Source organism: Myotis brandtii, unplaced genomic scaffold (assembly GCF_000412655.1).
Source record: "Myotis brandtii unplaced genomic scaffold, ASM41265v1 scaffold488, whole genome shotgun sequence".
NCBI lineage: Eukaryota > Metazoa > Chordata > Mammalia > Chiroptera > Vespertilionidae > Myotis > Myotis brandtii.
In genome coordinates, this window is record NW_005368638.1 from 1,714,732 (window position 1) to 1,728,022 (window position 13,291).

General features: G+C 54.0%; 1 protein-coding gene across 1 annotated transcript in view; it reads left to right on the plus strand.

Annotated features, from left to right (window-relative positions):
* Positions 1–13,291, plus strand: part of GLI2 (GLI family zinc finger 2) — a 250,336-nt gene that overhangs the window by 52,099 nt on the left and 184,946 nt on the right. Inside the window, exon 2 of the mRNA XM_014547887.1 lies at positions 4,930–5,094. Coding sequence (XP_014403373.1) covers positions 4,959–5,094 — 136 coding nt within the window. The 5' untranslated portion in view covers positions 4,930–4,958. The remainder of the gene's footprint in view (positions 1–4,929; positions 5,095–13,291) is intronic.

A 13,291-nucleotide genomic window follows, 5' to 3' on the forward strand; every position in this document is an offset into this window, starting at 1 on the left:
AAGTGCTGTGATGCCTCAAAGGCCCCTCACAGCCTTTGACCCGCATTCCTGAGCAGTTGTTCCACGCCAGCCTGGCCTGGAGGGGATGATGAGTACAATAAGGGGGTGTCTGGTTGCTGCAGGGGTCCAGAAGTTGAAGGAGTGGAGGGCTTCCTGGAGGAAGGGACATCTGAGTGGCATCTTGAAGAAGGAATAGGAAACGGCAAAGAGTCTCTGGTTGGCGGCATGGCTTGAACAGAGGCCTGGTGGTTTAAAGGGAACTGAGTGTGAAGAGGAGGTGGGGAGAGGAGGCTGCAGGTAGATACAGGAAGATTTTACCTGAAGGCCTGGGGGCTCAGCAAGGCCTTGCTCCAGGGGAGGGATGTGGTGAGATTTGTTTTTTTTTAAATCTTTATTGATGAGAGTATTACAGATAAAGACTTTACCTGAAGGCCCGGGGGCTCAGCAAGGCCTTGATCCAGGGGAGGGATGTGGTGAGATTTGTTTTTTTTTTAAATCTTTATTGATGAGAGTATTACAGATGGCCCCCTTGATCCCCCCTATTGCCCCCCTCCACTGAGTTCCCACCACACCCCACACCTTCACCGCCCTATTGTCTGTGTCCATGGGTTATGCACATGTGCATATACTAGTAAGATCTTCACTCCCCACTTCCTTCTGAGATTGGTCAGTCTGTTCCATGTTTCCATACCTTTGGTTCTATTTTATTCATAAGTTTATTTTGTTCATTAGATTCCTTGTTCACTTATTTTTATTTTTAGATTCAATTGTTGATAGGTATGTATTTATTGCCTTTTTATTGTTCATGTTTGTTACCTTTTTTTCTTCTTCTCCTCCTTCTTCACCTTTCCCTTCCCCTTCCCCTTCCTTTTCCTCTTCCTCTTTCTCTTCCTCTTCTTAAAGAACACTCTTCAACATTTCATATAATACTGGTTTGATGGTGATGAACTCCTTTAGGTTTTTCTTGTCTGTGAAGCTCTTTATCTGACCTTCAATTCTAAATGATAGCTTTGCTGGGTATTCTTGGTTGTAGTTCCTTGCTATTCATCACTTTGAATATTTCTTGCCACTCCCTTCTGGCCTGCATAGTTTCTGTTGAGAAATCACCTGACAGTCGTATGGGCACTCCCTTGTAGATAACTGCTTTACTCTTGCTGCTTTTAAGTTTGTCTTTAACCCTTGGAATTTTAATTATGATGTGTCTTGGTGTGGGCCTTTTTGGGGTCATCTTGTTTGGGGTTCTCTGCACTTCCTGGACTTGTAAGGCTATTTCTTTCACCAAGTAGGGGAAGTTTTCTGTCATTATTTCTTCAAATAGGTTTTCAATATCTTGCTCTCTCTCTTCTCCTTCTGGCACTCCCATGGTGCGAATGTTGGTACACTTGAAGTTGTCCCAGAGGCTCCTTACACTAACTTCATATTTTTTCTTCTTTTTGCTCTTCTGATTGGGTATTTTTATTTCCTCATCTTCCAAATCGTTGGTTTGATTCTCAGACTCCTCTACTCTACTGTTGAATTGCTGTAAATTATTCTTTATTTCAGTTAGTGTATGCTTAAATTCTGACTGGTCCTTTGTCATGTCTTTGAAATTCTCACTAAGATCCTTGAAAGTCTTATTAAGTACCTTGAAGCTCTCATTAAGATCCTTGAGCAGCCTTATAATCATTGTTTTGAACTTTGTATCCAGTAGTTTGCTTGCTTCCATTTCATTAGGTTCTTTTTCTGGAGGTTTCTTCTATTCTTTCATTTGTGACATGTTTTTTGGCTCTACATTTTGGCTGCTTCCCTGTGTTTGTTTCTATATATTAGGTAGAGCTGCTATGTCTCCTGGAATTGGTAGAGTGGCCTTGTGTAGTTGGTGTCCTGTAGAGCTCAGTGGCTCAGCCTCCCCAGTCCCCTGAGCTGGTCACTCTAGGTACGCCCCTTTGTGGGTTGTGTGCACAGTCTTTTTGTCGTTGAGCCTTGATTGCTGTTGGCGTCACTGGGAGTACTTGACCACCAGGCCAGTTGGCTGTGAGGACCAGCTGCAACTACAGTGGAAGAGCTGATGTGCAGGAGACACCCCTATGGAGCAGGACTTGCTTCAGTGAGACTTTGGTGCTCACTGGGTCTGCCCCTTGAGTGTGTCACTTGTGGATGTGTAGAGTTGTAATCTGGTGTGATCTGAAGCTATCCACTGGGTGCACTGGCTCTGGGGCCTCCCGGGAGGTGCAAAGTCAGCCACTGCCTGGAGCCACCTGACAGGAGCTACAGAGAGATCTGCAGATGGCTGCTACTTGTATTGGGCTTGGAAGAGTTCAGGCGAGGCCTGGCTGTGAAACAAGGCAGGCAGTGCTAGTGCCAGGTCTTGGGCCTCTTATTGATAGGTATGTGGCACATGGATGTCAGCTGCTACTTGTTCGAGAGAGTTTAGGAAAGTCTTGAGATTTGGTTTTGAGAAAGGGTCCTGGCTGTCAGATGGATGGTGACCTGGGGTCGGGGCAAGGTGGTGTGGAAGGTGCCCAGGGCCAACCCAAGATGGAAGAACACTTGTTACAGAGTAGCCAGCTGGGAGAGGCGGTGCTGGTTAGGTCTTTGGTGGTGAAACGATGGCCATTACAGCTGATCAGATGTGTGGGGGACTGGGGAGGAGGAAGGTGACTCAAAGGTACAGCTCAAGTGACTGGGGCCAGGCTAAGGGAGCAGAGAAGGTGGAGCAGGCCCAGGCCATTCCGACAGTCAGAATCTGAAAGAACAGATTTTACAAGTAGTCTTGAAGGATCAGGTAGTGATCTGGAATCTTGAGATCAAAGGGAACTCCATCACATATCAGAATCCTCAGAAGACGTCTCTGTCCCCATCTGCCGTGGGTGTCTGGACGGGGAGTTTGAAGGTGGCAAAAGCAGCCAGGCTGTTGTGTGCAGACCACACTGGGAGTGCTGCTCACTCGGCCAGCCAGCGGCCCTGGGAACTGTCTTGCATGCGCCACACCGTGCCCTCGTGCACTCCAACTTTTACTTAGAAAGACACCGAGTAGGGTGCAGATTTGAGAAATGAAATTCTGGCTCCTACAGGTGATTTAGCCTTGAGGCCCCAGGGATGGAGTGACCACTGCCTTCCGTTCTGCCACTCCGTGGTCCACGAGCCCTCTACCAGGGCGGTCCCTTCCACGGGCAGCGGACCCGCCCGCCTCCCTCCTGGGACAGCCACCACGGCCTCCTGAACTCCTTCCAGTTGTCACCCATTTTCTTTGTTTCTTTTATGGAAAAGCTTCCTGAGAGATGGCTTCTGTTTCCACATTCGTCCCAGACCCTTCCTGACCCCATCGGACCCTGGTCACCTCGTGTGGCTGAACCTGCAGCTTGATCTCATCTTCCTAGTCTTGACCTCATTTCCTGTGGCCAAGCTGACTGTTCCTTCCTCTTCCTGAAGACATTTCTCCTGGTGTTTGGGCTTTTCCCTCCTCCCCTCCCCTCACTGGCCATTCCTGCTCACTCTCCTTGGCTGGCTTCTGATCTGGAAGCATTGCCTGCCCTGGGTCCACCATATTCCCCTCTCTAGCTCCCAATCCTCCCCTGAGCTCCAACCTGCATCTCCAGCAGTTTCTGGGGGTCTTAATAGGCATCTCACAGGTTCATGGCCCAACCGCGCTCCTGACCTCTGCCCCGGACCTGCTTCCCACCCGGTGCTCCATCTCAGCAAATGGCACCGCCGCTCATTCATCCAGCTGCTCTGTCAAAATTGGAGCCATCTTTGACATCTCACTTTTTTTTTGAAAAATGACTTTCACATTTCTATTCTGTGACATCTGATACAAACGCTGAGTCAGCCGCATGTGCGAGTGATGAAGCATATTAGTGAAGCGCTTGCTGTGACCCACCGCCAGCAGGGAGCATTCCCGTGCCTGCACCCCTGGGTGCTCCTCCCTAGCCATGACCCCTCTTTCCGTCACAGCTGCACCCAAGCTCTCCCAGGTCCTGTTGGCTCTGCCTGCAGAGCACATCCACGGTCCACCACCTCCCTCCAACCCAGGCCACCATCGTAGCTCCCGGGGTCACTGCAATAGTGCCCCTTCCTCCCAAACTTGCTCTCCACACAACAGCAGAATGACCCCTTTTCATGATGAGTCACTTCCTGTCCCCCCTCGAGGGCCTGCGCTCACCTCCTTGCTGCTGCTCACACAAGCCAGGCCCTCCCACCCAGGCCCTTGGTTCTGGCCTCTGCCCCCTGGCTGTCCTGGGCTCCTTCTGACCTCACAGCGGCAAGCCCCTTGCACCCTGCCCCATCCCGCCGCTCTGCTTTCTCTTCCCAGGCCCCTTCTCTAGCTGGAGCTAAATACACATTGACTTCCCCTTACTTATTATTGTCTCTGAAGTAGGATGTATGCTCCATGGACTGTGTTGTGTCTTCTGCACCAGGCACGATGCCGGCTGCATGGTAGGGGCTTAGAAATCTATTGACTGAGTGTGTGTGCGTGAATAAATGATGGAGAATGTGAGGATGAATGAGTGAGCGGACATGCACATGAATAAATGAAAGATGGAGCCTGGTGAGCAGGGAAGGGACAGGAAACGAGGGCTTTTTTTCCTGGACCCCCACGCTGTTGTTTCTCGATTTCTTTTCTCTCCTGTGATTCTGAGTTAGAGAAAACTGTGATGCTGACTTCATATCTCAATGCAGTTCTCCTCGCTGCTCACCACTCGGCGGCAGGAACTGACTTGTTGCTTAGGTTTTAAAATCTGGGGTAAAAATAATGAAAACGTGCACCTGTTGTCCGTGAGGTCGTTCAAAGACCAGATGAGTCTCAGAACTAATAATCCTCAAAATTAATTAAACCCTCCTTCCCAATTATGAGAGAATGGAGTGGGTTGCGTGGCGGCGGGGAATCTGGGTCGGCGCTCCCGGCTGGGTCTGGGGCAGCGTTGGTGAGTGTCTTTGTCTTCTCTTTAGGGCTCCCACCAGGACCATGAGCAGCTAAGATGGACACATCCGCCTCAGCCGCTGCGGAGAAAAAAGAAGGCAAGAGTGCGATCCCGGAGGGCGCTGCTTTCTCCGACGCGGGCAGGAAGACCTCTGCTCTGGCTGTGGCCGCGGCCGCAGCGGCTGCCCAAGGAGGTACTTTCTATTTTGCACACTTGGGAGGGCAGCAGGGGTCTCCTTCATTAGCCCGTCAGGGTTTAATTGGACTGGTGGCCCATGTCATCGGGCAGGCGTGCTGGGTTTATGGAGGGTGAAGAGGAGGGCGCCCTGCTCCCGGATCCTAGGCACTGTGACGGGTGCCTGCAGGCTTTCCTGAGGTCTGGCCACCCCGATCTGCGGCAGGGGGACTGGGCCGGCTCAAACAGGAGAGCCTGAGAACTCAGAGGGGAGGGGGGAAGGGAGGCCGGGGGCTGCTGGGCAGCCCTGGGGTGTGTTCACTTGGCACATTTGAGATGTGCCAGACACTGCTCCTGCCTCTGGCCCGCAGGGACTCTTTTAGAAGTAATTGTCTCTTGATCCCTTCTGGCTGTAATTAGAGGGTCAGGTACAGAATTTAGTATCCTTAGGTGAATTTCTGGCCAACTTAATTATAGCAGAAGGATTATGGAGCCACAGCCTCTCATTTTACTGCCCTGGAGAGTAGGAGAGAAATACTCTGCTTTCCACTGGCCGTGCCAGCGCCCCGGTGGGAAAGTTTGGCGGGAAGGCGAGACCTCCCCTTGTGTCTGCACAGTCCATCTGGAGGCCACAGAACTATTTCTGTCTCCGAGGAATGGAGAGACTTAGATTTCTTTTCTTTCCCTTTTATTCAAGTGCATTTAGTCACGCCCTGTTGCTCTCGCTGCTCAAGCACAGCTCGGCAGCAGCGGGACATTCGCCTTGGCCAGCGGGACGGACGGGTGGAGTGTGGGCGTTGCCCCTCACTTTGATGTGAGCACAGATGGGTCGCTGTCAGAGTGCAGGGCCCGGCCAGGAAGTTGGGCAGCACAAGGGTCTGCGTTTCGAACCAGCGCTGGGATGGCGTGAACAGGGCGAAGGCCTGAGCTCCTAACTACCTCAGATGACGTGGGGGCTGCTGTCCACGGGTCACGCTGGCGCAGCTCGGGGTTGGAACTTGGGGAATCGCACGACACTGGGAGGACTCTCATGCGGCGTGGTGTCCAGGAGGCAGACGGAAGGGGGGGGCAGGTCAGCGCCAAGAGCCTGATGGTGGATTGGAGGCTGGCCTCCCATCCCGGCCTGGCTGTGTCTGCACCTGGCCTGCTCCCTCCTCTGGGTCAGGGCCTGCCCTGCCTGTGGTGACTCCAGCTGTCCCTCTGCCTGATGCACAGGCCCAGGCGCCTGAGGCCTGAGGGAGCGCCAGCAAGCCTGCTCAGCGTGTCTCTGCTGGGCCCTCAGCTGTTTCTCCCTTGCCAGGGCTGAGTGGCTTATGAACTGCCCACGTCATTTACTGCCATTTACTGTCGTGTCATAGTAGCAGGGAACAGACTTAGGCAGTACCTGGGCAGTAGCTGGGGGAAGCCCCTCCGGCATCAGACCTGCTGTCACCAGTGGTGCAGCAACAACAGGAGCTTGAGAGGTCTGACCTGAGGCAGGGCAGGCAGCTGCCGAGAGCTTGGAGTGCAGCAGCTCCAACAGGCACCTACCCTGCTCCACCCCACCTACCCTTACCCCAGGGGGCCAGCCCTGCCCACCCCCAGAGGCCCCTGTCGCCTATTGCCCAGGGGAGCCCTCCCGGGGATGAGTTCCAGCAGAGGGTGATGTAACCTGTCAGCCCCTGGCAGGTGGCTTGTGTCATTGGAACCAGCCCACCATGTGGCTCCCTCTGCCCCCCTCCGAGCAGCCTGCCGGGGAAGGGCCCTCCTGGAGTCAGGGAGGAGTGGCTGTTCCTGCATGGGGCCATCAGAGCATCTGGGAACAGGTCCCTGGTGCCAGGGGACCATGATGCCCACCTTCTGCGGATGGCGCGCGGAGCGCCTGCTGGTGTGGCCCAGGGGTCCCTGGCTACGGTTCTAGGTCAGCAATATCCCTGGGTCCCAGTGTGACAGGCCGCTCCCTTCTCGGGGCCTCATTCTCCTACTCAGGGCATTGGACCGATGTCTCTGAGGTCTGGTGACATTGGAGCTTTATTGCATCCTAGCAGAGGTGGCCGAGGTGCTGAGTGACTCATGGCATCCAAAGTCTCACTCAGGTCCCTTGATAGCCAGCTGGTCTCAGCACAGTGGGAATGAGAGAGCGTGACGGTCTGAGGGAGCAGAGGGGACGGAAGGGAGGCGGTGTCCTCGGGGACAGAGCTTGGAAACCCCGTGTGGAGCTCTTGGGTATGAGGTGGAGCCATCTCCTTCACGAGCAGTTGGAGCCTCCCCTTTGCCACCTTTCCGTTGTGTGGGGGAGGCTGACATGAGGTGGGGAAGGGACTTGCTCAAGGCCACCAGCCGCTCCAGCAGAGAGCGGGGTCTGGGGCTCAGGGCACAGGGTGGGAGTCTCCTTCCGGTATGTGCTTTTAGACCGTATGAGGTAGGGCCAGTCTTTCCAGGTGTGAAGTATGAATCATACATGTAGCTGCTCTGTGGTTACAGCAGACATATAACGTGCTTCCGCCTGCCTGGCTCAGGGCACCTCCTGGGTAGTAGCTGCCCCTGCCGTGCAGCGCAGGGAAGTGGTAGGAAGCAACCCAGACTGCAGCCAGGTCGCCTGACCCTGGGCAGTATGTGCCTCAGTTTTTTCATCTATAGAATGGACATAATAATAGCACCGACTTCATAGTGTTGTCAGGATTACTCGAGGAGCCCATGTAAAGTGCTGGGCACATCAGCTCTATCTGAGGTCCAGCTTAACTATGAGCTTTCACCAGTTTTTCTCTTCTCGGTCTGTGTGCTGTGCCTTAGAAAGTCTGCCCTTCACTAACCCTTGCTAGCTGACCCATTGAGGCCAGACAGGTGGGGGGAGGCTTTGATGTCCGGTGTCTCCCCACTCGAGAGTGGTGGAGGGAGTACAGGGCAGGAGATCAAACCTGGGTCCCAGCCCTTTGCCGCTGGGCCAAGGCTGCCTTGGACACGTGTGCTTGGCGGCCCCAGGCCTCTTGCACTCATCCTTCTCCCCTTCACCCTGAGGGTGGAGCAGCCCAGAGGTCTGAAGCTGGCCTCGCTGTGGAATCTCAGGAGACAACTGTAACAAATGCAGATTCCAGGCCACCCAGACCTGCGGAGACAGGGCCTCCCAGGCCGGGGCCCGGCCACATGCATGTGTGACAGGCTTCTCACTTGCTAGATGCAGCTGGACTGGACCCCGGGACGTGGCGTGACCTCACGGTCACAGGGCTGAGCACAGCGTGACTCGGCAGAGAGCTCCCTCGCTGCAGGAGGCCTCTGTGCCCCTGGAACCCGCACCGCCACTGTTTTGTTCACTGGCTCTGCGGCTTCTTGGCAAGTTTCTTTGAGGTGCATCTTTGCTCTGCAGTGAGGCATCACGTCTGTCCCGGAATGCTTCTCAAATTCAAACACCGGAATGTGTAAACAGGCCAGACCGTGAGCATTCCTGCCGAGACGCCCGGGGCTAGGGGTCCCCCGCGTCATGTGGCCTCACCGTGTCCTGCCTGATCAATGCCTCGAGTCCCTGGTGTCCTTGCCCCTCTCTGTTTCTGTGCCCCCCCCCCCCCCCCCCCACCGTGTGGGCAGAGCACTGTTTGCTCACCATTGAGCCCTGCCCCTGGTAATGATGGTTGAACGAGGGGGTGAATCTGACCCTATCATGCCAGGTGTGTGCCCGGTGGGCTGGTGCAGCCAGCTGCCTCTGCTGGCCCTGCAGTCCCCTGGCACCAGGGTCATTGGGGCTGGCCTGATCCTTGGCCCCTTCTTCCCTCACGAGGCCCCTGGAACTTACCAAGTGGGCCCGCCTCCCTGGCTTACCTGCGCTGCTTGGCTGGGGCCACACGCTCTTGCCTTGGGCTGGAAATGCACTCAGATGTGACTAAGTGGTCAATTATTCTTATTTAAGTGATTTCCAGGACTGCCGCTGATGCTGCTTCTGAGCTTGTTTGAACAGCCCAGCCACACGGAACAGCCAGTTCCCTTCGGACTTTTTCTGGAGAGCAGAGCTCAGTTCCCCAGCAGCTTGGCATACCCAGGAAACGGCACAGCGTGGTGGCCGGGCGTCTTCTCTGTGGGTCTGAATGACTCCTGATGGCTCGCTGGCGTCTCCTGGGGTGCTGAGGGCTGGAGGCCTGGGCGCAGGGGGAGGGCTGGCCCTCCTTTCGGTCCACGGCAGAGTACACGAAAGGGACTGGCTCTTCCGAGCTCCCCACCTGTTAGCTGTGTGTCCGGGGGCAAGGCAGCTCATGTCTCTGGTCTGTGAAAAGGAGATAATTCCTGGCTATGGTGAGGTGGCGTGGAGAGTGTCTAGAGGGCTAGCAGAGTGCCTGCCGAGATGGGAAGTAAATGTTAGTGACATAAACTGGGTGAGCATTCCTTCCGCATAGCCTGGTCTCACGCACGACACTGAGACCTCATGCCCTAAATGCCGCTCAAAGCTGCCATCCAAAATCAGACTGGATGTCCCTTTTCCTCCAGCACAGCAGACCTCTCCCCTCCCCTCTTGGCCCTGGGAGACCCTCCCCTGCCTGGCTTCTCTCCTTAGTCGAGGTGGCCGGCATACCAGTTTGACGTGGGACCCACGCTGCTGTGTTCTCTGGCCAGCACCGGGAGCTGGCAAGCTCTGCCCACGCAGAAGAAAGCATCTGAGGGCAGGCACGGGGCTCCTGCTCCTGTTCTCTCCCTGGGCCTGGGCCACGCCTCCGGGGCACGGCCTCAGTTCTCCTGCTTCATTGTGTTGCACATGTTAAACTATTACAGTGTTGATGGTGGGGGCGGGCTTTGAAGCTATTTCTAAGTACAGCAGTCCCCCTTTATCTGTGGTTTCACTTATCCGCAGTCAACCTCAGTCTGAAAATATAAAATGGAAAATTACAGGAATAAAAAGGCAAGTTTTAAGTTGTGTGCCGTTCTGCATAGGGTGATGGAATCTCGTGCTGTCCAGCTCCATCCCTCCCAGGACACGAATCATGCCTTTGTCCAGCCTCTGCACGCTGTCCGTATCCCTGCCCGTAGTCACTCCGTAGCCACCTGGGTTACCCGATTGGTTATTGGAGAGAGAGAGAGACCATATTTCACGTACTTTTTATTACTGAATATTGTTATAATTGTTCTATTTTGATATTAGTTACTGTTGTTAATCTTGTTGTGCCTGATTAAAGTTTATCATAGGTTTAATTTATGTATGTATGAGAAAAAGCACAGTATTTATAGAGTGGCTTCAGGTATCCGCTTGGGTCCCGTGGGTAAGGCGGACGGCTGTGCAGAACTGGGAGGAACTTTAGGTCATCTCGTTCGAACCTGTTCACTTTACAGATGTGGAAACTGAGGTCCAGAGGCGTGAAGCACAAACAGTCCCCCGGTGACGCCATTGGGACCGGAAACGGATTTCCTAGGACCTGCCCAAGGGGTGGACACAGCTGCCCCTAGCCCTGCCCCCTCCTGGCCCAAACACCAGCTCCCCAAATTGACAGTATTTATGTCAGAAACATTTTCCTGATGTTTGGTTCTGTCAAAACTAATTTTAGCATTTCTCAAGCTTGGTAGAAATATAGCCTCATTACTTTGATGTCAGAGCATAGTTTACTATTAGTATATTCTGGGCTTTATCATTTTAGTCATGTTTAACACGGCTGCACCAGGCACGCACTATTAAATCTGGCTTATTTTACATTCCTGTCCGGAATTATTTATTTGTAACAATTTCCTCTCTATCAAAAGACACAGCTAATGCTGTGTTTTAATGTGTTATTTACACACAAAATAACCTATTTACAACTCAGTATGCGCCGGAGGGAGAATGGATGGGCCCAGTTTCCTGCGTGCTGTTATATCGGAGTTTAACAATCTGGTTTGCTAATAGAACCATTTATCATTGGGGGGGGGGGTAATTTATTTTCTGTTTGTGGCCAGGTCTCACCGCCTCTGATCTCAGGCACATTTTGAAGATAATGGAGTCAGGCCTGGTGTTTGGGGTGGATGTGGGACACCTGGAGGCATCGGGGACTGAACATAGAGCCCTATGGGCACAGGAGCTGGGCCCTCCATGTTCTGCAGGGTCACCCCGCCTCCCCCATCTCAGTTAACAGAGAGGAGGGTGGGTAGACATCGGTGTGGGGAACAGCAGAGTGGCCCGTGGGGACTGAGAAGGGCTCCAGCCTGGGAGGCAGGTGGAGCTTCCAAAATCCCTCCCTTCCTCCCCTCCCCACCTCCCCTCTCCATCTTCCCTCTTCCCCTCCCCTCCCCAGGCACCAGGGAAACAGCCAGAGAGGTTTAAGGCAGATGCCTGCCAAGTCAGTTAGCTTGAAAGCCCAACTTGCAGTGGGAAGGGTCCAGGCGCCACAGGGATGGGCAGTGCTGTCTGGGGACCTGGGGGGCTGGGTGGTGGGAGGGAGAAGCCTCCTGATTGCCCTGGAGTGAGCCCTGGGTGGCTGGGGATCCCAGGTGGGTGTAGCCATGAGACCATGTAGGTTGAGGTCCTGCGGCTCCGGAGTCTGACAGTGGTCACATCCCTCCCGACTGTTGGTGGTGAGGAAAGCAACAGGTGCTTCAACTAGAGGCAGGCAGGTGGGGTCCGCATCCAGGCATGAGTGTGGGCTGCCCTTACCTCATCTGTTCACGGGGCCGAGGGAGCTCGCCTGGCCAGCTCTGCCGAGGGTGAGTCTGGAATGTGGGCGACCGGGGCTGCTGTCATGGTTCTCATTGGAGAAGGCGTCACCTGCCTGAAAGGCCTGCGGCAACTCCTGGCTGTATCTTTTTTTAAAAACATTTTTATTGATTTCAGAGAGGAAGGGAGAGGGAGGGAGCGCCCAGCAGCTCCGCTCCTAGGTATACACCTAAGGCCATGGTCGGCAAACTGCGGCTCTCGAGCCACATGCGGCTCTGTGGCCCCTTGAGTGTGGCTCTTCCTAAGCCTTAGGATTACCCTAATTAAGTTAATAACAATGTACCTACCTATATAGTTTAGGTTTAAAAAATTTGGCTCTCAAAAGAAATTTCAATCGTTGTACTGTTGATATTTGGCTCTGTTGACTAATGAGTTTGCTGACCACTGACCTAAGGGAACTGGAAACGTATGTTCATACAAAAAGCCGTGTACAAGTGTTTACAGCAACGTTATTCATAATAGCCAGAATCTTCACCTAAGTGCCCATTAACTAATGAATGGATGAACAAATGTAGCACGTCCACACAGTGGAATATTATTTGGCCATAAAAAGTAATGAAATACCGAGACATATTTTGACTTGCAGGAGCCTTGATAACATTATGCTAGTGAAAGATGCGGACACAGAAGGCCACATATTGTATGACTTCATTCACGTGAACTGTCCCAAACAGGCAGATCCACAGGGACCGAAGATAGATCAGTGGTTGCTGTGGGGGAGTGGGGTGTGGGGACAGGAGTGACTGCTCCTGGGTATGGAATGGAGCTCCGTTTTGGGTGGTGAAATGCTCTGTAATTAGATCGTGGTGATGGTTGTACAACCTGTGAATACACTAAAACCTCTGAGTTGTACACTTTAAAGGGTGAATTTTATGGTATGTGATTTATACCTCCGTTTTCATAAAGAAGGGAGAGAGGAAGAAAGGACGACGGAATAAAGGAGAGAGAGGTGAGGGAGGAAGTTAGGGAGAGGGAGAGGGGAGGGAGGTCTGTGGCATCGGGCCTGGCCTTGCCGTGGCCCAAAACCCCAGCCAAGTCCCCAGGCTGCGTGAGCCTCGCTGCCCCGTAGGGCGGCTCTGGCTTCCCGGGCCAAGGAGCAGCTTTCCGGCCAATTCCATGGGCTCCAGAAGCTCTAGAATAGCGAGTGGAAGGAGGGCGTTTAATGACAAAGTAAATAATTGCATTAGGGGTGCGAGTGTGGGGGGAGCTGAGTAAATCACTCGGAAAGAGCGCTGGCCTCCGCTAACTCCCAGTTGTTCATCACCAGATTACGCCCTCCCTTGGTCCCTAAGTAATGGATCGTGGCGGTGGCGTCTGGGCTGCAGTCGGGCGGGTGGAGAGAGATGGCCTGCCCGAGAGCCGGGACCCCGCCAGCCCCGCTGCTGCTCCAGGTCTGGGAGGCGGCGGGCTCCTTGCTCTGCGGGGAAGCGCCCCGGGCTGGGGTCACCGAGCTGGACAGGGTCAGATTCTTCTATGCTTCTGAGTGGCAGGGGTCTCAGGGGCCACCTGGGCCACTGAGGCCCAGAAAGGGGCAAGGCTGCCAAGGCCACCCAGGGGCATGTGCGGGAGCCCTGGG